This window comes from Cebidichthys violaceus, unplaced genomic scaffold (assembly GCF_023349555.1).
Source record: "Cebidichthys violaceus isolate CVI_PGR_0920_01 unplaced genomic scaffold, fCebVio1.0.p SCAF_22, whole genome shotgun sequence".
Lineage (NCBI taxonomy): Eukaryota > Metazoa > Chordata > Actinopteri > Perciformes > Stichaeidae > Cebidichthys > Cebidichthys violaceus.
Window position 1 is genome coordinate 11,548,191 of NW_027176395.1, and position 26,283 is coordinate 11,574,473.

General features: G+C 43.3%; 1 protein-coding gene across 1 annotated transcript in view; it reads right to left on the reverse strand.

Moving 5' to 3' along the window:
* Positions 1 to 26,283, reverse strand: part of hs6st1a (heparan sulfate 6-O-sulfotransferase 1a) — a 53,902-nt gene continuing 27,619 nt past the window's right edge. Inside the window, exons 2-4 of the mRNA XM_068717948.1 lie at positions 8,555 to 8,777; positions 6,450 to 6,698; positions 1 to 4,435 (exon numbers count right to left, since the gene is read on the reverse strand). Of these exons, the coding sequence (XP_068574049.1) occupies positions 4,109 to 4,435; positions 6,450 to 6,698; positions 8,555 to 8,777 (799 nt within the window). The 3' untranslated portion in view covers positions 1 to 4,108. The remainder of the gene's footprint in view (positions 4,436 to 6,449; positions 6,699 to 8,554; positions 8,778 to 26,283) is intronic.

A 26,283-nucleotide genomic window follows, 5' to 3' on the forward strand; every position in this document is an offset into this window, starting at 1 on the left:
TCTGTAAAAATGAAATATTTTAATTGGTGGCTTGATGATTCATTTTTTGCAATCATAAGAAACCCAGAATGATGCATACAGAAGGAGCCAGAGACAGACTGCACACCAATCCAAAAGAACAAGTCTCTATCACACAGTTTTTCAACACCTCTTTTAAAAAAATAAAAAATAACAAAAGGGATGATGTTAGCGACACATGGGCTGCTTCATTGTCACAAAGGAAACGCTGTTAAGACATCAGATATACATAGTGATGAGACATAACATATTTGAGTATAGCTTTACAGCATTAATTCCTGGAAGAAGTTCTGTGAAAGGATTTAGTTTTTTCTTTCACACACTGTTCAGGTTACAGGGGAGTATTTTTGAGGACCACTTCAAGTCCGATGGTCGCTTGAAACTGAAACGCTGAAAATAAAATCACTCTGAAGGTAGAGAATCAGTTTTGTATTCTCTCTTCAACCACTAATGCAGAGCCAGTTATTGGTTTAGAGCCAAAAACAAAAGTCTGACTTTAAGAAAAAAAGAGGTTGTGGGCAAAATGCCTGGAGCTGCAGTGTTTTCAAGTCACTGGTTTCAAAAAAACAATGAAGGGGAAGTTAATACGAAAAAAAAAAAAAAAAAGGGAGGTCTCTCTTCCCATATCCATTTGCGTTACTTTGAAGGCTACACAAAAAGCAGCATACTGACACTGGATGCATCCCAATACCTTTCATCATCCCCCCTTGTTCCTCTCCTTCCTTCATGAATCATCCCTGATTTGAAAGGAGCTGATCAAAAGGAGAGACACTGAGGATGCAGGGTGATTAGTTGAAATTTAACAAGGAGGGTGGTGGGCGGCTAAATTGTTGGCGTCTTCTTCCTTCAGACGTAAAAAAAACTAAAAAATAATATTGTTAACAGAAGGATGCAACCTATTATTTATCCTTTTCCAAGGAAGCTTGCATCCTCCCATTGCCTCCCTGGATGACACCAAACTACATTCATTTGAATTAAATCGTGCTGTGACACGTCTTTTCCCCACTTTTACATTCTCTTCTCCAGCTTCTTCTTCTTGGCATTCCCTTTTATTGCTCTGATTTTTTGGGTTCGATAACAGTTCACTGAATATGACTTCAGTATTAAATTTGCTAATTAAATCTGAATCCTTTTTGAATCCCTTATTGAACCTTCTTCAGTTTAGAGTCTTAATGAAAACTAGTTATCACCTTTTGTTCGCTGAGGTGGCAGAAACGCTTTACAAAGCATGACTAAAATGAGATTAATATGATAACAAATGAAATGTTGATTAAATGTATCTGGCACATTGAAATAACAAGTGATGCTTTTTTACTTTACAACCCATGTTTAGCAAGCAACTTGCTCAAAATGCTGGAAGTCCTGATACAGAACTATTAAAAGGATCATTTTGAAATATCATGAAAATGTTAAAATTAATGTGATGCAATCACAATAGATTCTCTAGAATAACAACCACTGAGTTGGTTTTGTTGAACTACAACCCACATTCTATTCTCTAACAAACCATCTTTGGTTGAGTACAGACCAAGTTTATTTTTTGCCATTATCGAATTAATATTTCTTGGATACATCTTGTATAATCTATAATCGTTGAACTCAGCACTCAGAATGATTTATTAAATAACGTACAGAGTATGTTTCCTACTAATCTAATGGGAAAAGTCAGAGCGTTTTTGACTGATAAAATGTTTACTCGAGATGAAACCTGCGTTTAAATCTGACATTTTCCACAGACTTCCTCTATAAGTCAGCTGCTCAGGTCATGCCATCACAATCTATGTAAATATAAGATTTAAATGTGAATTTTGCCCTTAGCGGACACCTGTACTGTCACAAGAATTCCTGCAACTGCTGCTGGATAACTATATAAAATAAAAAATAAAGTTTTGATTCACTCTGTGTAAGCTTATCACAGAAGAATGTACAGACTGCTGAGATCACCAGTCTACTTTCCGTTTGTCATCATAACAAAAGCTCTATACATGTGTTCTACAGAGCAGGAGAGACGATACATTCAATAAGAGATTAGGTTAGGATCAGAGCTCATTGAATGAGAATCTTTTACCAAACGAGAACCGGCCTTACATCAAATTCTGTAAAAAAAAAGAAAGAAAAAAAAAGAAGCTTGAACCACAAATTAAAAATACCAAAGTCAAAATTACTGATTGGGTAAAGAAACAAAACATGGTGCAATTAATGGAGCCGGCTTGTAACCCAACCCAACTTGTAGAATTTGCTGTCATGAGTAAAGACGTGTCACACATGCAGATTTATAAAAGTAGAAATTAGGATTTTGATAATTTCTAGTGATACAGTCCTCATGCGCAACGACGTCATTGGGAGGAGACAACAAAAAGGGAGGGAAGGAAAATGTTAAAGGAAAGGGCAGAGGGGAGTATTATTGGCTTGCATCACCGCAACGGTCACACTGCTGTGACATGCAGTTGGAGGGACTTTGCCCTGCTCCTCCACCACCACCACCAAAAAAATGGCAAGATAATTGGTCATGGAACCTGTCATTCACAAAAACTCATCAGGCATCCTCTCTCAGTCAGGCACACTATTTACAAAGGCATACACATACGCCAATCAAAGGCGTACTGTACATACTATTTACACACACTCAGCCACACAGACACACGAGTAGTCAGAGAAATGTAGAATAATGCAGACATAATTATGTTAACTATGATTCCAGTACATAGAGGCACTGCTACCTCGCCCCGAGCGTTCTTCAGGGTAATGCCGGTCAAACTTAATGAACTACAGGTCACCGGTGCTGCGTGTGCCCTTTCAGCAGGTGGGAAGGAGGCTTGTTTGAGACCGACGCTTTTACAAGGCAGCGCAGAGAAATTGAAAATGCCACCCACTACATTAAGGGCTCACTATTGCCAAGGTGACCAGTAGTTCCACAACTCCCATCTCAAGCATTTTTCTGAGTTCAGGTTTCCAAAGTGCTCGTCGCTCACACAGCACGGTTCCTGGCAACAACCTGCAGCAGACTCACTCCTCCCCTCCTCCTCCTCTCCCTGCCTTTGATTCTTTCGCACCTATGTGAGATTTCGACTCTGTAATTGGCTGTCGTTCTCTGCAGGAATGAGACACACAAAAAAAAAAAAAAAAAATAGAGCGGGAGGAGAGAAAATGAACTCGTTAAGCGACAGGATCTTTGAGAACCTATAAACAGAGAAACAGGCCACTTTTTCCCTCCCCCCCAAGATGCAAGGCTTCAGTAATGGCTATGGTCCATTGTACATCAATCCGATCCATTAGCTTTGACTTATAAAACCAATAAAAATAAAGGAATAAATTCTTTAGGCAGCAATATTGGTCTCAGTGTTATTACAATTCTGCTTTAAAAAAGCATAAACAAAAAGGAAAATACAAATAAAATCATCCTAAAATGAGAATGAGTCATTATTTCATGACCAAAGCGTGTTCATGGGTAAAATGGCAGATTTCTTTTTTTTTTTTTTAAGCAGAAAGCTTTATTACACAACTTTTCTTTGCTTCTTTCTTTCAGGTTCAGTCTCTCATGTACTGATTTCTTTGTTCAGCTCAGCCATTAGCATACTTTTATAGCAGTCCCAGTTCTTTTGAAACTGGAGTATCCAGGAAGTAGACTGGTCCTTTAGCAAGAGTTTGTGGGAATTCACAGACTTAATTTTATTTTCTCATGCTCCATATTAGGCCACAGAGAACGAAGAGGAATACAGGAGAAAGAGGAGGGGAGGCTGGGAGAGATGGATGAGATGCTCGGTGCTCAGCAACTCTTAAAAATATCTCTCAGGAGAGACAGAGAAACTCAGAGGGGCAGGAAAGGGAAGAAAGGGCAAGCGGGTGCTAATAACAACTGGACCTCATAATGTGAGCTGATGCAATTGACCAAGCCCAGGTCTCCATAGCCACCGCTGCAACTCTCATTTCCGTAGCCCAACTCTCCAGTAAAATCTGTTTGTCAGTCATTTGGGTCTTTTGATGCAGGCGCCACTCTGTATGTGTGTATGTGTGTATGTGTGTGTGTGTGTGTGTGTGTGTGTGTTTCACATTACATATGCATGTCTGTGTGTTTGTTCTCATTCTGCTGCTACCAGCGGTTGATGATCTGGTTCATGTAGTCCTCAGTGGGGAGCCTGGCGCCCGCCTCCTCGGTTCTGCCTCCCTCCTCGCCCTCCTCCCGCTCCTCCCTCTCCCCCTCTCCGTCCTCCAGCGTCGACACCGAGCTCTGCCGGCCGTGGGAGGGCCACAGGCTGACGCCCAGGCCCAGGCCCTGGTGGCTCTGCTGCATGTGGTTCTTGATGCGCTGCTGCCGCCTCTCCTGCTGCCTCGTGTACTGGTAACGCTGCTGGAACAGGTCTCTGGCGTAGTCGTAGAGCTCCATGTCCAGCTCATTCAGCTCCTCTATACGCTGGACCTGACAAGGAGGGGAACGGACGAAATGTTTCAGTAAAGAAGAGGTGGAAGAAAAGTGTCGTGAAATATAGAAACAACGTTTTAGCCATTTGAGACCAAATGGTTGCAGCATCCATGGAACTAAACAGAGGAACTTAAGTCTGGACCGATGATGGATTACAAAATAATGAAGGCCTTTGAGACAGCAGAATTTTCATCTGTTTTTGTTTTGATTGTGGCGCGACTCTAACGTTTGAGTGGATTAAATAAATAAATGAAAAGGAGACATGCAGAGTCGGTGGTCTCCACAGTAGACAATCTGGGCCCATATTTACTAAATGTCTCAGAGTAAGAAACATTTCCAATCTGGTCAGTGCCGCATTTTTGGTCCTTCTTTTAGGACTAGGAGTAAAAGCATTTTTTAGTTTTTGCTTCATTCAAATGAACGAGAGGCCTAAAGTGGATCTTAACATGGCCATGGAGAGTACAACCCAGAGGGCACAGTCTTTTTTTAAAACCTGCGATTATTGTACAGGAAGACACGTGGAGATTCTGAATTCCTCAAAAAGGGTCTTGGCCCCCTGGAGAACGCTCATGCTGTGGAGCGCCCTATTACATGACATCTGTTGTACAAAAGCTTTATAGGACTTCTAACACGAGAGAGAGGAACAGAGGGAAAAAAGTGTGTTGGCAATATGTGGAGCAAGATAACAGAAATGTGTTTGATGTTTGGTGCGATGCAATGCAACTGGGTTTATTGGCGTGTGTCATCTGCTGTGTGTGGATTCAACATGGAGGAGGAAAATGTGTTTAATTAAGTAAAATCCCTTTGAAAATCAGCGATGGAGTGCTAGATATTTGTGAGATGTGTGCGTCAACAGAGGGAAATGGCGCACTGCATCGGCGATAGAAAATTAGAGATGTTTGATCGGCAGCACGGGGGACACCGGCACAAAGCTAGGAAGACGGCGCTGAGCTCAAGTCGTCACAAAGACTTCACGTATCAGAGAACAGTCGTCACATTATTTGGAAACCAGTTTCAATCAAAAATGACTCACTGGGATCTTGATACACAAAGATATAAATTAGCTTTCAAAAGCTTTGCTGGGGAGTGTAGAGTAAATATTCTTCCCTTCACCTGCTGATGTAATTACTTGACATTTTAGAAATAATGAAATAGTGTCACAATTTTACACGGTGCCTTTTTAAGCATTTAATTTGAAAGCTACTTTTGAAAACAAGTTTTCATTCAAAATGCCACACACACACAGCCTGCCCAACCTGTCAGGTTTTACCAAGTAATATTTTCTCCTTTTGTGATAATAAGCACATAACCTTTCCCCAGCCTCTCTGTCAGCGGGGCATATTTTATTTTGTGGTTTTGATGTTTAAATCACCAGTCTGCTGTGTACTGGAGGATATTTTTTTTTGCTGGGAATTGAGCCTAAGAACTCCCACACTGGACCAATCAAAGTGTGAAGAACGTGTTTGAAGCTGCTGTTTCTTTAACGATGACAGTCATCCCAACTCATTTCACAGCAATATAAGACCACTGTGTTCCTGTGTTTCTCATTTTCTAGTTTTATTTTTTCGGGTTATTTTCCTTTTTCAAATATTCTTTATATTTTCTAGTCTGTAAGCGAATGTGCTACGGCTGCCATGTTTAATTTCATAGAGAGACGTTGGTCATAACATAGTACAAGTACTTGTGGTACTTACTTGCTTAGTGGTCCTAGTGGTTCCCGGTCTAGAATTAAACTACATGGTTCCCAACCGTTTTTGTAAAGGGTCACATGCCGAAAAGTTTGGGATCTACTGGTTTAATCTTTAATAACACATTTACTGTGTACAGTAACTAATAAATACATATCAAACTTAGCATAAAAAGGAAATTCTCTTGTAAAAAAAAAAAAAAAAAAAAAGGCCTAAAGTAGTGCATGTACCACGTTGCTTTCTAATCTGTCCTTTCCTGTTGAATGTTTACTTCCTGCCCACAGAACTAAATCTACATATGATGACTGAGCAGCAGCACTAACCGTAGCATTGTCCAAGTCCACCCCTGCAGCTCTGGTGCTGTTGTACTGCATGAAAGGCCGGATGAAGCGCAACCTGAAGGTTCGTTCAAACAGGAACTGGGTTTTCCTCTGGTACTCTGTCAGACCAAAGAAGGCCATGTCTCGAAGGTTCTTCTTGGCCGACTCCAGGAGAAGCTGGGCCCTCTTCTTCTCTGGAACTGTGGACATGTTGTAGCAGCCAACGAGGCTCAGGTCCGCTAGCATACGAACCTGTCGACATGAACAGGAAGTGAAGGAGGTTATAGAAATCGGGGGGTGATTTTGGAAACGACAGTCTTAAAGAATACAACTTTAAATAAAAGGCCTTGAAAGGCCAATCAAACAATCAGGTGTTGCATTGATGCTGAAATGATGAAGAATACAAAATTAACTGATGACTGGATAACTGATTAATTATCTAGCTAGGGCTGCAACTAATAATTATTTTCAATATCCATTGTAATAATACATTATTTTCTCAATCAATCATTTTGTCTACGAAAATAATTGCATTGAATTTGCTTGTTTGGTCCAACTCAAAACCTTTGCATATTCCATCTACTCCCATAAATAACAAAGACAATTTGCAAAAAAAATCATTTGAAAAGCTGGAACCCAAAAGGTTTTTTGGCCTTTTGTGCTTTAAATATTACTGAAACAATTTATCAATAGATTAATAACTGCAGCTCTACATTTAACTAAATTATGAAATATGAAATCAAATTAAAAATGACTGGTTCTCCACCCTATAATGTGTTTTATTCATGATTATTATTATATTATTGATTTGTTGTATTATTAGTGTTGGCCAGGAATGACTCCTGGGCATTTTTATTAATAATTAACTTTAATTATCACCTTCCATGCACAGAATGCAGCTCAAAGTGCTTCACATCAATAGTAAGAACAGAAAACTAAATAAAGAGCAGATCATTTAAACATTAAGAAAAAGTAAATGTGTCAGAAATCACTTTGAGTTTGTCATCATGGATGTTTTGTCTTTCTTAATTTATAATTCATTCATTTTGATATCAATAACCACTTCCCTTTCAGATTCCTTGACCAGGCATTGGACTAAAACTAAAGCAGTTTCAATTCTGGTAAATTTGTTCCAAAATGAGACATCACTTTCTCACTGAGTGTATTCTGGAGCAGGAGCAGCGACTGCATACTGATTTGGATTCACAAGAGTACAACAGGATGCCTCAAGTGTGTGTGTGTGTGTGTGTGTGTGTGTGTGTGTGTGTGTGTGTGTGTGTGTGCCACATTCATAAGCCATGGGACCCTGAGTAATAACAGCCCCAGGCTCAGGTGAGATAAGCTGGCCAACACATTTAGGTGGGATACTGAGAAAGCCATCAGAAAAGAAGGTGTGAATTTGAGGTGTTTATGGCCAGCAGGTGAACTCCTGACTGCGTGCATATGTGTGTGAGAGAGAGACAGTACATGCTTACATGTGTGCATCTCATCTTATACATTTCACATAATTTGAATTGCAGTAAGTCTGAATTAAAGAAAAAATCTTTTTGTTGAGAAATAATTATTTGGTTGTTCTTTATACATTGAAATAAATGGGTTACGAGTGTGAGGCTTTCCCAATCGCCTTCATTAAAAAAAAAAAAATCATTATCTATATGTTGTTTTTAGGTTTCCCTAAGCAATCTTTCTGCCGAGGTTTAGTCCCTGTATTGATATTTTCCAATGGGCTTGGATGTACAATACCAGCTGACAATGTCGGTGCGATGAACTGTTTGGTGACCAGAACAAAACAGTCAAGCAGGAGAGAAGTCAGGTCTGGGGCAGAGATGCATGCTAGCAAGGTGGCTGTGATGAATGGCAGCATCATGACTGAAATCAGCTGCTCTTTTCAGTGTTTGCAGTAAAAGAGAGTCTTCGCTGAGGATTTGTGGCCAATTCTGCAGCATTCTTTTACACGACTGCACTGGCTTCAGTTCAGAGGACTGTCAACGTGACAACCCTGCAACACATTCAGGCGTTTGAAGATTATAGTGTGTGTGTGTGTGTGTGTGTGTGTGTGTGTGTGCCAGTATCACAGCTACTGGTTATATTGGACTTTTCCTCTGTACCTGTCTGTTGTTGGCCAGATTGTAGGGACAGTCCATGAACTGCTGCAGGGTGCACCCTGACCAGTCGGAGCCCTCGTAGCAGGAGGGCAGCTCCTCGGGCGTTGGGGTCCGTCCATCGCACATGTGCAGGGAGGTTTTCCATGTGGCTCCCCGCTGCACATGCCGCCACTCGCTGAGGTATCGAGACACAGGGTCTCTCAGCAGAGTGATGTAGTAGAACTTCCTGAGGGGGGAAAAAAGAAATCTGTGAATCCTCTGTTGTCCATGTGGTGGCGCTGTGTACAACGCTTTACTGCAGCAGCTCGGTCTACATCCACAAAACTCAAGTCAGAGGAAGGCTAAAGACTTAGGCTGCCATACTAAATACCATATTATTTGCATTTACGAGAAGCAGCTCTGTGACACACAAATTAAATCTGTACAGCTGACAGGAAGTTAAACTACAAATGAGGAAGCAGAGGAGGTGAGGGAGAGAGTTGATTTGTCAGGCAGAGGATCGGGTCAGTGTTTCGGGGCCACGCGGTGCAGGAAAAGAAACTGCTGGCACAAGCACATCTCACTCTGCAACACACATCTCCATACTGCAAACATCCTTATGTCTCAGAAACACACACACACACACACACACACACACACACACACACACACACACACACACACACACACACACACACACACACACACACACACACACACACACACACACACACACATCCTTCCTCCTGCAAGTATTAGGTTTGCCTGCGAGAGATGACTCATCCCGCATCTAAGATATGGATGGGACTGTTTCTGTGGTGTGTGTGTGTGTGTGTGTGTGTGTGTGTGTGTGTGTGTGTGTGTAACGTAATGGTGCATAGCACACTTCAATGTCTCTCCAGAGGGGACACTCCCACCAGAGCGGAGACCTTTCCAGGCCTTCACACTCCAGCTAATTACTGCAGTCTAATCAATCAACACATCCTCATTAACCACACACACATGGAACTTTTGTGTGTGTGTGTGTGTGTGTGTGTGTGTGTGTGTGTGTGTGTGTGTGTGTGTGTGTGTGTGTGTGTGTGTGTGTTTATGTGCCTGCAGTGTGTCTGGCAGCGATGGTATGGATTTGTCTGGGCAACAGACACATGCCGCCGGTCGAAAATACACAAAGGCACACACGCTGTCCTCCTCTCCTGGGCTTGCATCACGACAGAGGAATGTATTCAGAGAGAATTTTGTGTGCTGACAGGACTCCATGAAATGGCCCGGTCCACACAAGCCGCCTCACGTATACACACAGACTCTCTGCTTCCATCACTAAATCTTTGGCTTCACACTACAAAGCTCACCCAGTGAGAGAGGGGTTGCTGGCTGGATACAAAGCTCCAAGTGTCACACAAACAGCAGCAGTGTCTGGATATTAAGAAGAAGTGGCTATACCCGCCCAAAAAAATCAGTCTGTGGCAACAGGGAGATCCCGGACAACGAAACAACTAAACCCTAAATCTAGCAACAGCGGAGAGATGCACAATAAAACAACCAAACTCCAAATCCAGGAGCGGCAAGCATATCCTGACCTGGATAATAAAACAAACCAACCCCAAAAACAAATCTGGGAGATCCTACGCAACAAAACAACCACACCCTGAATTTAGCTGCAGCACAGAGAGATCCCTTCAAATGAAACAAATCTAGCAGCAGCAGAGGGATCATGGACAATGAAACGACTAAACCCTAAATCCAGTAGCAGCTGGGAGATCCCAGGCAATGAACCAAACAGAACCTCAATCCTGGGACAGCAGGGGATCACAGCCATAGAAAGAAGTATCTAAACTCTAAATCCCATCAACCTAAACCTAAAATCTCATGCCCGATCTAATCAACATCAGGGGAGGGGGGAGGCACAGTCGCACTGGAGCCTGCAGAACCGGGTACATTATGGAGATTCCTATGATGACATTATCAGGATTCCTAACACTCCCCAGAGTGCAGTGTGTGTGTGTGTGTGTGTGTGTGTGTGTGTGTGTGTGTGTGTGTGTGTGTGTGTGTGTGAGCCTTCTGTGTGTGTTTCTGTGTTTCTGGGTAAGACTACGCCTATTAAATCAGTGATGACATTTTCCCCCTCTTGGCTTCTTTTCTACTGAAAAAACACAGAACTGTTTGGCCCTCGCAACAGAGACGGGTGGAGAGAACGAGGGAAAGGGTGAGAAACAAAGCGAGAGAGAGAGCGAGAGCGAGAGCGAGAGAGAGAGAGAGAGAAAGAGAGAGAGAGGGCGGAAGAGAATTTCAATTAGTTTTCTAATACTGTGAAAGCAGTGAGGGCCCCGAGCCCAAGTGATTTATCAAAGTTATGGCTCCAGCTATAATGAAGGCTCAGGCATATTACCAGGGAAAATAAATAAATAACACGCACATAAACAGACACACACACACGCAAAACCAAATAAATGATCTTAAACGGCATGCCTGCCTGTCGTGTCTGCTGGGTCAGGCAGACTGCAGAACTGGTGCCGTGGAGACTTTCTCGCCTTAAAGCCTAATGATGTCTGGCCGTGTACTCAGATCCCTAGGTAATGATGATTCAACCCACACACACACACACACACACACACACACACACACACACACACACACACACACACACACACACACACACACACACACACACACACACACACACACACACACACACACATATTTACCCACTCAGCAGCAAGTCCACTCCCTTTAACACACACACACACACACACACACACACACATTTACCCACTCAGCAGCAAGTCCACTCCCTTTAACACGCGCGCACACGCACACACACACACACACACACACACACACACACACACACACACACACACACACACACACACACACACACACACACACACACACACACACACACACCCTCTGAGCGGCACTTTCTTCTTTTTTTATTCACAGGTGATATTGCTTATAGTTGGAGCGTACGTGCACTTGTCAAATTAACTTCAAAGCTAATACACAGCGCTCAATCTCTCACCGTCGAGGTTTGAGCACATCATCCTCCGGCTGAACGCAGGAATTTGCAGTCTGGGAGCAGCAGCTTGGCGGTGGCCCTCTTGCAGAATACGTGTGATATCTTTTTCATAAAACTTCCCCTGTACGCCTTTTTTTGTGTTATCAAATGGAAGAATACCTCTCTAAACCGCATTTATCTGGTGTCACACATGTCAACTAATCGGCGAGATTCATCCCACCGGATCGGCAGTATTTGGAGTAGGCTGATAAAAAAGAAAAGCTAGTGTTTGGCAGGAGAGGTGTGACAAAGCTTTTTTTATGGACCACTGTGGGATTCGGACTGAACAAGGACAATTGTGTCTTTTATCTCTCGCTTTCTCTCTCTGTTTAAATATTTATTTATTTCATCCCGATCTGAGGCTGTAAGAGCGGGACATTTTTCAGAGGTAGTTTCTCACTTTTTACCCGTCTTTTCTCACCATCTCTTATCACCTCTCGTGCACATCTGTGTGTTTACACGCTCTGTAAATAAGTGAGAATGAGACACTCTTTGGCTTCTCCATCTTGCCAACAGTACAATAATCTAAGGAGACAATGAATACTTGTAGTTCTTCACCATTTTTTTTGGTATGTCCATGGTCAAACTTCAAGGATAAAGGAATAAACATCAGCAGCTTTGACCCAGTAATGACCAGCTTTGTCCCTAAAAAAACACATTGGTCAAGTGAGTACATGTGAGCTTGCTGAGCTTGTTATCAGGAGGAAACACACAGCGCCTGGGCGTGTTATGGTCCCTGAGAGCTCAGAGTAAATGAGCCCTTTGCCTGTTTCCTGTGGGTCACAAATCACCCCTTTTGCAACCTCCACCTTCTCTCTTTAACCTCTCTTCCCTTTCCGTTTAAATCTTTCCCTTTCTGTCGCTTCTCTTTCGTCAGCCCATCTCTTATGCTCGCCTCCATCTGTAGGGGTGTCTCTGCCTGATTACAATGTGTTCTCCCTTCTAGGAGGTGGTTTTGTTAAAATCTCAAACCAGAACTGTTGAGTAATGTCCTTTAGGGCACACTGCAAATTGAGGAATGGTGAGGTTTAAGTCGTTTTTGAGTTTTAGTTAGTGTTGCTGAAAAGTTAAAAACTGGAGACTGATTAATACGGGTTAGGTCTACAATTCCACATGCTGGAGTTACCATTTTTAGTTAAGGTTTCATGCAAATTAAGAGTGTTTTTGGAATCAGGAGTAACAGGAGCACGAGAAATAATGGAGGTGGTTTGTGGCTGCACTACACAAGAGATACAAAATCTTTTTTTCTCCTCAGGGGAGGGTGAAAATGTTTAGATGTCTTGTTAAAATATAAAGTTGTGCTCAGAGTATAATTTACGTACCCAGAACACACAAACATGGTGACGACAACAGCATCCCTCTGTGCAGAGCGGCCATGATTTATGAATAGTTTGCGGATGTTTGTTGAAACCAGATCCACTCAACAACACTGCTCCTTCCCAACAGCTTTTGTAAAAAAGAAGGTTTAAGGTTAGTGGCAGGATGTGCGTTTCATGGCCTGGTTTAATAAATCACTGCAGGATGCCAACAAACCAAAAGCAGTGACATTGTTTTACATTTCTGATGGGGGTCTGGGTTAGTGCTTGGTATTGAGAATCAGTTCCGAATTGGAATAACTTCATAAACGGAAAAGATTTGTTAAGAAATGTACCTTTCATTTCTTCTTAAATGCGATGATTTGCTGCTTTTTCTCCGTTTCATATCACTGTAAACTGAATATCTTTGGGTTTTGGATTGTTGGTCAGAAATATAAGCGGTTTAATATCTGTCTACATTGTTGTCAACAAACATGTATGGCGTTTTTTCACAACGGTGGACCGAAGCTGGACCGAAGTGGTGTCTTCACAAAAGCAAAGCAGTAAAAAGTATAGTTGTAGTTGAGGCGCTTAACTGCAGTATGACCACATCTGTGATTTTTTCAGCAATGAAAAGGGGCGGGTTTTGTGCCCATTGACTGATGTTTTCACTGTTTGAAGCAACAGTCGACCAGTCAGAAAACGAGGACAGGTAATGTCATCTACGTTGTTAAATTCATGACAAACGGCAGAAAAAAAGGAGACAAGCGAGGATGTGATTGACACAACTGTAGAAGATGTTCAAAGTCAACTTACAGAAATAGTAACTCTTACATTTACAGTTTCTTTAACCAATGTGAAAGATTTTAAGTGTCAACTGAAATTGACATTGGTGGGAGGCAAAACCCACTCCATGCCGATTCATTTTATATGCACCAGAATTGATACGTAGAAATCTCTTCCAAACCCAACACTTTTCCTGGGAGTACACGACAGTGTGTGTTTCTCCGTGTGTGTAGTTTAACTTTCAGGGAGAGCCCTGGAAGTCCCGACCAGTGTGCCTTCACTCCCTTTGCTTTCAGAGGAATGGTCCCTGTGGAATGTGCTAGCTGTAAATGCAGAGGAACCGTGTGTGTGTGTGTGTGTGTGTGTGTGTGTGTGTGTGTGTATTTAGAGAAGGGAGAGTGAGGAGCGACATGTCAGGACTTGAATCTCAATAGACTTCCACGAAGTCCTTCCTGTTCCATTTTCGCAGTTACACACATCATCATTTGGACACTTGATTGGGCGTAGGGCTGGGTGGTATGACCAAAAATGTATATCACAGTATTTTGTAAGATTATACCGGTTTCACGGTATATCACGGTATTTTTCTCGCGTTAACGCATTAACTAATTAACGCCGAAAATTATTATATGAGCGTTTAATTATTAAGCGGACATTTTTAAAACAAGAACCGGTCGGCAGCGAGCGGTGAACAGCTGTTTGTGTAGAGTGTCTTCCGTCTCTTCCTGCTTTCTTCACCTACATTCCCCTGAGTCCATGTACAGCTTTTTATCACCCTCTATGTACAAACGTCCATTATATAACAAATACCACACATATTACACTCTAATCAGCGTTGCATATGTGTTGAACCGGTATACCACTCAGCCCTAATTGGGCGCGCGCACACACGCGCGCACACACACACACACACACACACACACACACACACACACACACACACACACACACACACACACACACACACACACACACACACACACACACACACACACACACACACAGACAGACAGACAGACAGACAGACAGACAGACAGACAGACAGACAGACAAAAGCACCAAAACAATGGTCAGTTTGGAGATGCACCGGCCTCATGCATTAGACAATGAACAATCAGACATGGCCGTGAGCCGACAGGCTGCAGGATATCCTGTCCCTCTGTCTGCGGCGACCTCTCGAGACTGAACTTCACCCTTCACTCCTGCTCTCCTCTCCTCCGCTCACCATTTGTCATCTCATCCCGTGTCCGGTGTGTCTTCTGTTAATGACGCACCGAGACGGACAGAAATAGACCCTCCGGTTCAGACAAGCTCTCAAGGCGTCTTCTCCGCCTGCCCTCGGCTCACTCTCCCTCCATCTACTCGCTCTTTCTATCCCTCCCTCCCTCTCTCTTCGTTAGTCGATCAATAACAGCCTCAGGATTTAGACAGCTTGCCTTGGTAGTTTGAACTTTAAACAAAGAAGACGTACGAGAGACAAGTGAAAAAGCAGAGAGTAACAGAGAAGCCGGTGGCGACAGTATTGCAAAAGAGGGGACACAGAGGGGCCACGCTGGAGTGAAGCAGACATCCAGGAGATTGTGGTTCAATATGAGAAAACTTGTGGAAACTCTTTGTTCTCCCTCAGCAAAGAAAATTCCCGTTGTGCCAAGACGTTATGGTTTCTGATTTTTTCCACTGCAAGTGTTCACATTTTCTATATATCATAACATCCTGACGGAGATTTGCAGACTTCTGGATGCAATTTGATATGCTGTGTGCTGATGTGGCCGAGCAGTGGGACTGGGACAAGTGGGCCAGGTCTAGTTTTTACAATGAAATAAAATAATATGCAATAATAAAAACAACTGGCTGTAAAATTATTACCTTTATTATTGAATAATCTATCAAATGTAAAATAAAATGAAAATATGCTCATCACAGTTTCCCAGAACCAAAACCTCAAATTGCTTAAAGTTCAAAACCCAAAGATATTTAAAAACCACCATCACTTTCAAGAAGCTGTCATCTGGGAATATTGACTGAAACTATTAATAAATCATCAAAGTGGTTTCTGAATATTTTTCTGTTAAAAGAATTGTAAAATTTCATAATAAGCGACTGTTAGCTATCTCTTTGGTTTCAGAGAAAACATAATGGGCATTTTGCAATTTTTAAATTTTAATTTACACAAAATGGTGAATTGATTACTGGAAAACAAAATGCTGCCAATCATTCCAACAGTCAGTTAGCAGATAGAGATTATAATAAAAAACACAGATGGAGGCAGTTGCAGTTTATTTTAATGTTGGAATCCTGCTTAATGAACTCAAACAGCGGTGTGGCATGATTTATGATTTACATGCGGCTGCAAATAACATTTTCAATCATTAATGAATCTGAAGATTATTGTCTTAATTGATTGTTTGGTTCTAACGCCAGATACTGTCAAAGTATTCCTCTCTGCATGCAAGGTGCTCTTTACAAATAAATGCAAGCTGGCAATACAAATAAGAGTTGCCGTGCTACCGTCACTAAAGGAGCGTGTGGAAACTTAGCTTATGCCATGAGTGCAAAATAACGCATGGCTCACTGCGTTTCAGAAACAATAAAAAAAAAATTCACCCTTTCCATGATAACCAGACAAAGATAAGACGCAAACAGGGAGAAGAGCAACTCGGATGGAAGTGACCCAGCTCGAGTTGGACATTACAGTACAGGAATGGACAAAAACAAAGGAAGGGTAGAGGGAGAGAGACAGGGGAGGGAATCCCCTGAGTGCAAAGCTATGTTCAGCGGGAATGTACCGCCGCCTGTTCTCTCATGTAACTGGACTGGCAACAGCCCAGAGAGCTGTCTGACACAGACAGAGAGGGAGGGAGGGGGACATATGTAGAAAATAAGATGGATTTGGTGAGAGGGAGACGGGTGGAGGACAGGAAGGATTGCACAAGTAATCACGGATCATTTTTCATGTTTTCTAACAGTTTAAAGTTGTGTCCCTGACAGTATTGGGTAGTATGACGACATAAGATGCACTGTCAGGAGATATACATTTTTCTACTGTCAGTATACATGGTTCCTATCTCATTAACTTTTCTGAATGTATCAGGCCATCGCTGGCCAAGCTGCAAATCAATGAACAAAACTGCTTTGTGGATATTTTGGATTTAAATTATTTATTTTTTTCTTCTAATTATCGATTAATGTACTTACTGTTTTCTTGATTATTCGATGAATTGTTTTGACTATATAAGAAAAATAAAATAGTATGAAATACCCATTATAATTTCCCAGAGCCCAAGGTGAAATCTTCAAATTACAATCATATATAACAAAAAAAAGGATCAAATCCTGGAATCAGCAATCGTTTGGTGTTTTTGATTGGAAACATGACTACAATTTGTAACTGATTCTGAGAGAAGTTGTCTGTTGTTTCTTCTGCTTCCAACAGATTGATTGACTCATCGTTTCAGCACTTATTTCTTTCATATTTCTGGTTTTCATTTTAGATTTCTGTCAGATATTTTATCCATTTAAAATATAATATTTATCCATTTCACTACATTGAATTACATGAACTGTTTTCATCCACATCACCCACTTATAATCTCTGAAATATGAAATGTTCTATGTTTATGCCCATCATGTTGTATGAAAAGCAGAGTGGATTGGCTTAGCAATAGAAAAGAAAATACATCGGCCAAAAACCTCTTTGGTTTTAAGCCAGATCATGACAAACAGCTACAGATTTTTTGCCTTTGGATTGTAGCTGCGTCCCAAAGTAATAAAGAAGCCATTATTAACCAAATTAGTACATAAGGAACACAATAAGGGTGTTAAGACTGTGTGAAAAAAGGACTCTCAGCAACTTAAAGAAACACTGCACTGAGACAAATACAGTGAAAATGTATGCAAAGAAATCCAATAAAACAATCTGCTTTAGTTTCCTGAAGCTGAGACAAACAATCACGAGTGGAGGTGTGAACGCCGTAGTACGAGAAAAATACATTGACCAGAGTCCATTTTTACAATCATGCAGCTATAAAAAATGAGATGAGATATGAGCCAGAAAAATTAGCGGAATGGAGGCGGAGCTTTAGGTTGTTCAAGGTAACACAAATCAACCTGGCAGCCCTGTGTGTGTGTGTGTGTGTGTGTGTGTACAAATTCCCCTCCACTCTGCGTCATATTCATATGCCTCCAGATACTGAGGTCAAAGCAATCACTTTGTTAATATGCTGACATATGGACAAGCTGCACTCCCATTACCCCGCCCAATCCCAGCACACATGCAGTCACACACACACACACACACACACACACACACACACACACACACACACGCACACCTGCGCAGTATGACATAATCCCAGCTGTATGATGATGATGTCAGATTATTGATATGTCCCTATAGGTCATTTAACAGGATGAAGAGAAATCACCAAGAGTGACGAAGGGGGAGCAAGGACAGAAGACGAAGGAGGAGACGTGATGCAGAGTTTGGGGGCAATTAAAAGGCTGGGTAACGAGGCTAATGAGTAGACAGGTGGCCCCATTACAAAACCAGCCGCACACATTCATTAACACACTCGTACACACAAAACCTCCCCTCTGGCTGGGATTAGTGTGTGCTCGAGTGTGTGTGCGAGTGTGTGACCCCCCGTTTCCCCCGTTAATCAGTCGTCACATACGAGACCGGAGGCAACAGGGTGCTTCTGTGTGCATGCATTGTGTCTGTGTGTGTGTGACTGGAGGCGAGAGTGTGAAATTGGAGTGATAAGGCAGTTAACATTCAAACCTCCCCACCTGCCCCGTGCAACACGACACCACACACACACACACACACACACACACACACACACACACACACACACACACACACACACACACACACACACACACACACACACACACACACACACACACACCCCTCGGTGCTAGTTTCTTTCACTCTGCTCTTCACTCTCCACTCCAGCGCAACATCTGTATATTATGTATGTGTGCCAAAAAGGAGCCATTTGTTTGTATGAATAAACAGGATAATAAGATATCGCTGAGCCAGTAGTGGCGGAGAATAATATGCGTGCGTGCGTGCGTGCGTGCGTGCGTGCGTGCGTGTGTGTGTGTGTGCGTGCGTGTGTGTGTGTGTGAGAGAAAGAGGGAGAGAAAAATACAGGAGGCAGGAGCAAGACTAGGATTTTTTAAAGAAAATACTCTTTCAAGGTAGTGTCAAGTGTTTGCCCATTAAAGGGAAAAAAACAGGCTGATGTGGCTCTAATTACACAGACAAAGATGGGTATGGTGATGATTCACGTTTACCCAGAGAGCTCAGCAGATGCACAAACAAACACAAAACAGCACATGAGTCACATGAGGATAACTCTCAGTCTCTGGGTATCCTTGAAAAGTAAAAAAAAACACACACACAAAAAAAAAAAGTCTTAGAGGTAGGTTAAAATAATTCTCCAGCAACCAAGACACAAAGAAGCACAAAGAGCCAGAGAGGGACAGAAACAAGAGGAGAGAAAGATGGAGAGGTAAAGGAGAGGTGGAGAGAGATGGGGAAAAACGCAAGTGAGAGAAGCAGCTAAAACTGACATTTGGGGGATACGTCTGCATATCAATGGAGCTCGCATGGGTAGCGGTGCTTATTATCTATTGACAGAGAAGGGAAAGATGGGAGACAGAGGGACAGCCAGGAGGCCAGTCAGTCAGTCAGGCTCGGAGACAGGCCTGAGGCTGGATTTACACTCTCCGGTCCAAGAACTGCAACCTCACCCTGGGGAATAGCAAGGGGACAATTGGCCCTTTAAGAAAGGAGGGAAACGTGTGAAGGGAAAATGGGGAGGGGTGCACATGAGTGATGCATGTATGTGTGTGTCTATGTAAGGGCTCCTCCATGCCCAATTAAGCCTGACTGCATGTCGGAGGGCTGTGCCAAACATGCCCCACCTGTTTAGAGGGGGCCACGGGGCTAATGAGCTCTGCCTGGAGGAAGGAACAGCCTGAGAGCTAAAGAGGAAAAATGGGAAAGAAAATTCCAGGGAATTATAGAATAACGATGACATTCCCCACTTTTTGTCCCCGTGCCTTCTCTGTCATTATGCAGCCGCAACGCAAGAGACACAATGTCAGAGGGATTTCACAGCTAAAATTACCCTTTGTTATCATATGCAATCATACGGTGCAGGCTAGATACATGTGACAGGGCGGTGCGTGCGCGCACACACACACACACACACACACACACACACACACACACACACACACACACACACACACACACACACACACACACACACACACACACACACACACACTAATCAGTCAGACAAAAACAAGCAGCCAAGCAAATTAAAACCAGAAACGGGTGGAGAGGCAGGAGAGCAGGAAGAAGGGGGCATAATGAAATAATAAGAGCCAAATATTGTGCAACGGGACCAACAACAGTTTTTCGAGACAGAACGCCTCTGTGCTGTGTGTGTGTGTGTGTGTGTGTGTGTGTGTGTGTGTGTGTGTGTGTGTGTGTGAGTTGAGTGAAAGAAGCCCATTGTCTAGCGGTGTAATTCAAGCTCACAGCCCCAGCTTTGCCTCAAATGAGTTGCGAGGCTGTGGCATCCTTCCTTCCCTCCTTCCTTCCTTCAGTCCTCACATACTCCTTCCTTTACTCCGTTCAACCAGACCCCAATTTCTTCTCAGAGGAATATTTCAACCAGGTACCTTAGCTTAGCATAAAGACTGGAAACAGGGGAGAAAGCTTGCCTAGCTCTGTCCAAAGATCACAAAATACACACTTCTAAAACACACATCTCATTTGTTTAATCCATTAAAATCAATAAAAAGACAATGTGCAGTTTTATTGACTTGAACTTGTGTTTTCCTTTTTTTCACGAAATAAATAAACCAGATGTATTAATTAGTGAGTTTTAGAGGTGCTGGAAGGTAGATTTTGTTACTTTGGTCAAGCTGGCCATTTCCCCTTGTTTCCAGTCTTTATGCTAAGCTAAGCTAAGCTCACCCAATGCTGGATGTAGTCTTATATGTACCAAACAGATATGAGAGCTGTAAGAATCATCTCATCTAACTGTTGTCAAGAAAGCAAAGTATTTCTCAAAATTGTGAACAGTTCATCTGATTATCAATTGACCAATGGCTTCAAACAAACTAACATCCACACATTTAGGTGACCAGAGCACTGAGAGGAACTTGCTTATTTGATTTTTTCACACTACATCACACACACACATATACGCCAGCAAAACCACACACACACACACACACACACACACACACACACACACACACACACACACACACACACACACACACACACACACACACACACACACACACACACACACACACACACACACACACACACACACACAACTGGCAGCTGCTAACCCTGAGATTAAGGCCAGTGTGACAGACGTGATTTCAGGCTACATCTGTGACAGAGAGAGAAAGAGAGCAGAACAAACTCTACAACAAACGTAGAGGAACATGCAGCTAACATGCACTGAGCAGCAAATTGTTACTGGCTAGTGGAGAGGAAAAAACAAGAGGTGAAAAAAAAAAAAACAAGAGGAAGAAGAAAAGCGGCGGAGCCACTCACCATCTGTTGGGTGCATATCCACTGTATTCAGAGATTCAAAAGGGCATTCATTCTACACAAAATCCAACACAGACAAGAGGATAAGACCCAGAAATGCTCTTATCAAACAACCTTTTAATAATAAATTTGAAAATAGGAGATGTTTGACTGTGGATAGATGCAAAGTCCCTGCCCTTTTTTGATGATTCTCTATTTGGCTGAAAAGAAGAAAGGGACTTAAAAAAAACAGATGTTGTGATTGCATTTGATGCGAGCAGGCTTTTAGTAAAGGAACCTGGCCTTTGGTCATTGCTAAAATTGAATTAGATCTCCTTTTAGCCTGCGTCCATTTTCTCCTCTGCTCTCAGCGCTCTCTTCCCCCCTTTCTCTCTCTCATCTCCTCTCCTTCTTAAACCATTACGAATGACACCGAAAATAATTGAAATGCCTGCTCAGTCCTCCACAAAACTTCAAACCTGCTTTTCAAGAAAAAGGCATGGGAAAAGGGAGGGAGAGAGATAGAAGAAGAGGAAGAAGAAAAGTGAAGAAGAGAGGGGAGATCTTTTTTGGGGGGTGGGGAGGGTGCGCTGCTCATTGATATGACAAGTTGATTTTCTGGGCTCTGGTGTGAAACAGCTTAAGGGGGCATCCCTCTATTATAAGGCCTGTGACATCTAGCCTCTCCGGCTCTTCAGCCCACACCCTCCGTGTGTGTGTGTGTGTGTGTGTGTGTGTGTGTGGCTGATTATAAGCTGGTGCATGTGTGCCTCTTAAGTACATGTGTTTTTCACCGTGCGTGCGTGCGTGCGTGCGTGCGTGCGTGTCCATCTCAGGCCGACTCTCCCCTGAGTTTCCACTCCCGGATCACATGCTGGGGAATGTGAAGTCGGAGCAGCTGTCGGCCTGGCAACGCGCCTCGCTAACCAAGCGGGATAGAAACTCACCGAGCATCAACACCCCGACATTCAACACGGCAGAGGACAGGGTCTGTGTGTGTGTGTGTGTGTGTGTGTGTGTGTGTGTGTGTGTGTGTGTGTGTCTAGCTTCAAAAACCATTCATGTTGTCAGTAACTATTAGGCATTTAGCTGAAGACCCCACCCAGAATGATTGAGTCAGAATTCAAAAGCAGGATGAATGTAAATTTTGTTTTTTAAGCCATTTTAACATCAATAAATCAGAGCTAAATTAATTTTGAGCCTGGCAGCCTCTATCGGCATCTACACTGAGTGCCTTTTTACAATTTGTGCCACCTGGTTGGATTTGGCATGAAATCTGCTCGCTTGCCTTATAGAACGAAACTGGCATACGACTGCTGTTCCTCCAGCACAAACCAAGCTCAAGCTTTGGGATGTTCTGGCAACGGAAGACGAATGAAATGGAAAAAAACAACAAGTGAACGGCTGATGGAAAAAAAATAATACATCCCAGTTGACATGTTTATGTTATCCAGTAAAAAGACAGTAAACAGAGGCTGTGGGTCAAAGCCAGGGTGCTCTTTTGATATAGGCAAGAAATATTAAAATAAAAAAGGCAAGAAATATTCCCTTTAATGGTCATGTATAATAGACGATTCCTCGGTATAGAAACAAAATATTTTTCAGACAGGAACAAGATCAGGTAAACATAGGGGACTGGAAAAGGGCGCAGCATTTGGCCTCATAAACAAGGCTAACGGATGTTTCCTATTTTCATAGTTTGGGTTTTTCGTGGTATCGCAAAAACAAAGTCAGAGGGTGTTGAGAAACACAAGCAGTAAAGTTTTTACAAATCCCAAGATTTGCCAAGTAAGAAATAATTAAGGCAAATGTTTTTTTGTCTGTTGCAACACATTTTATAGAGCATGAAGTCCAAAACCAGACACGGTACCGGTTTGAGCCGGGTTGGTGTGTTTCTACTTTAAATTTGGCTAAACACCACATGCTGTGACAACTTGAATCGATGGAAAAATCCGACAAACAAAAACAGTTTCATGTACACACAAGAGAAACTAATAAACACATATTTTAAACAACTCGTCATGACTGAATCCAAATGTAGATGGTTCTTTAGTCAAAAGTCTCTCCCCATCAAATAATGGGGCAAAGAAAGGTGGTTCAACTTTGACCAAATGTGGTTGCTGTAGTTCGGGGAAATTACTGTTGGTATTTTGGGTACGCTTACTTTCACTTTGACCTCAAAGTAGATCTTGTTTCTCGCCGTGTCAGACCTTGTTGTAGCAAAGTCGGCATGTACTCAGCAATTACTTTGATGGGTACATTGTTATCACAACAGTAGAAATGATGGCCAAAGCTACGCAAATTATACCAAAGTTGTATTGTATTGCACAAAGGGTTGGGAATTTAGATATAAAAGCGAAGTCACAGCAGAGCAGAAGTCAGTTAATGGAATGTCTAACAGTAATAGTATCAGTGTATGTGTGAGTGTGTGTTGCAGCACATCCTACCCTCAACAAGGCTAACAATACAAGATTGTGTCTCCTGGGAAAATATAAAGGACTGTTTGGGCAGAGGCTGATATGTAATTAAATTCATGTGCCCAACAAGAAGAAACACGTACTGACGAGCACATGCAGGCACACAAACACACACTGATAAATAAAGGGGAGAATCAGGGTGAATCCGAGTGAATCCCAAACAAATCCTCGGATCAGATACTGTGGTAAGGGGCGCCGGAGGGAAATAAATAAAAGAGGCTAGAGTGTGTGTGAGGATTGTGTCTAAGGGTCAGAGTTGGAGTGTGTATGTTCATGTTCTGTGCACTAGAAAGAGTCAGAGTATATTATGGCTAAAACTCACAAGAGACCATGTGCCAGGGGAACAATACACTATGCAAATGAAGCTCCTCCATATGGTTGAGAGTCAACAGAGCACTCCACACACACACACACACACACACACACACACACACACACACACACACACACACACACACACACACACACACACACACACACACACACACACACACAGAGAGAGAAAGATGTCTACATTGAAGAGCCAAGTGCTTTCCCTCATTTTCATGCTAAATCTGCAAAGCCGTGTAACAGCTATCTCTGCAACGAAAAAAAAGAAGGATGGAGACCAGAGGAAAACAGAATGAGAGGACAGGAGATGGATAGGGTGGGAAGAGGCAGACGCTCAATAGAGGAAATAAGAGAAACCAGCCAATACTGTCTTCTGCTCCTCCTGATTAGCATTCAGTAGGAAGTGGAGGAAACAGTTAGCAGTGGGGACCCTTATCAGAGACTGCCTGCAAACCTCCCACACTGGGTCACCGCGCTGAAAGCTCACCGTGTCTTTTTCCCACGTCTTCCCACTGCCTATTATCTGTTAATCCACCCACACTGGTTCATCCCAGTGTAACAGGAAACAGTATTAACTGCTGAAAAAAGATCGACCTCGAGACTCGTAAGGGAAAGCTAATCGGCCAAAAGCCTGCAGGACAAGTCTGTTCATCTAGCCCACGCTGTGTCGTCTCGCCTGATAGGGAGGCCGGTCTACCTACACAACGGTTTGGACCGCGACCTCGTGAGTTCACAACTCGTCTCCAGGGGAGCGATGGCAGGACGGAGGGATAGGGAAGAAATAGGAAGGATCGGAGGAGTAAAATACAGACTTCTGTAGAGGTCAGACATGGTTCGGCACTGAGAACATGTACCAAAGAGATGCTGCTGTAACAGAGGGAACCCTGTACCCTGTACTAGATGTTGTAGTATTTAACCTCCAGTCTACCACCAGCAACTGGCAGGAGCTTCAAACTTGCAAACATAAATCCTTGTGAAAAGTAAATAAAACCATCTGTGAAAGTTGGAGGTAGCCACCACTCCCCAGCTGGGGGATAAATTCCCCTTTAAACCCCCCCCCCCCCCCCCCCCCTTCCCACCCTTCCCTCCCTTCCCTCCCTTGACGGTCGTACAGCGGAGAATGGTCCACTAGATTTGTGGATCTGTGTATGGTTTTGTGTGTTGAAGAGAAAAAGGTAAGCAGCGGTGGAATGATGATCCTGTGATTTCCCCTGAGGCCACATCTGCCCTCGTTGAGCAGGCCGCCTCTAAAAAGCCCCATCTGACATTCCTGGAGCATTCCACCAGCATTCATCACCCGAACCCAAGACCCCCTCCTCAATACCCCCACACGTCCCTGCTGTGTGCACCTCTCCCCCTCCATTTCACTAACAATCTCTGAAGCTAGATCCAGAAATGTCCAGAATGTCTGCTGTGAGACTTGCCAGAGCCGGAGCGGGATCCCTCCCTCCCTCCCTGCAGCACCGGGGTCATTGTTCAACTTTCTCTGTTCATTCCTCATCCATAGCTCACTCTATCTCTTTTCCCTTTTCGTTACCTCTGAGGGGAGTTGCGGCTATCTAATAGAGGCATCTACCATGTCCCACTAACTGCTGGAACAGCTGGAGCTGGGATGCGTGTGGAGCGCTGCCCATTGTGTGTGTGTGTGTGTGTGTGTGTGTGTGTGTGTGTGTGTGTGTGTGTGTGTGTGTGTGTGTGTGTGTGTGTGTGTGTGTATGATTGGGCGTGCACAGACGAAACATCTGTGCAGAGAGGAGCGATGGGAAATGATGGTGCGAGCGCCGAGCCAGGAGGAATATCTGTCACACTCTGACACATCAACGCGTCGACTGCACGAGCACGCACGGCCGAGGCTCAGACACGGTGACACCTACCGAACGCGGCAGCGGCTCTGGTTTTTTATCACACGCCGTAAATCACCCATCTTCTAATTGTCCCCGACTTCCCCGGTCTCTGACAATCTGCTCCTTGACAACCAGCCCATATAACTGACAAACGGTGCCCTCGACAGCCGTTGTCTCGGGTAACCCGGCGTTTATCAGAGTCCTCCATCCCATTTGGAGTGGTTTCTGCTGGCAAACCCCTGAAAGTTTGATAAGGTGGAGGTGGGCACGAAGCTCCATATTTAGCCACCGCTGTCAAGCTCTGATTTAGCACCGCAGGTAATTGCACCGAGTCGCACCAACGCAGGCGGGGAGTGAGTTAGCGGTGTGGGATGGGAAGGTGTGGGGGGGTGG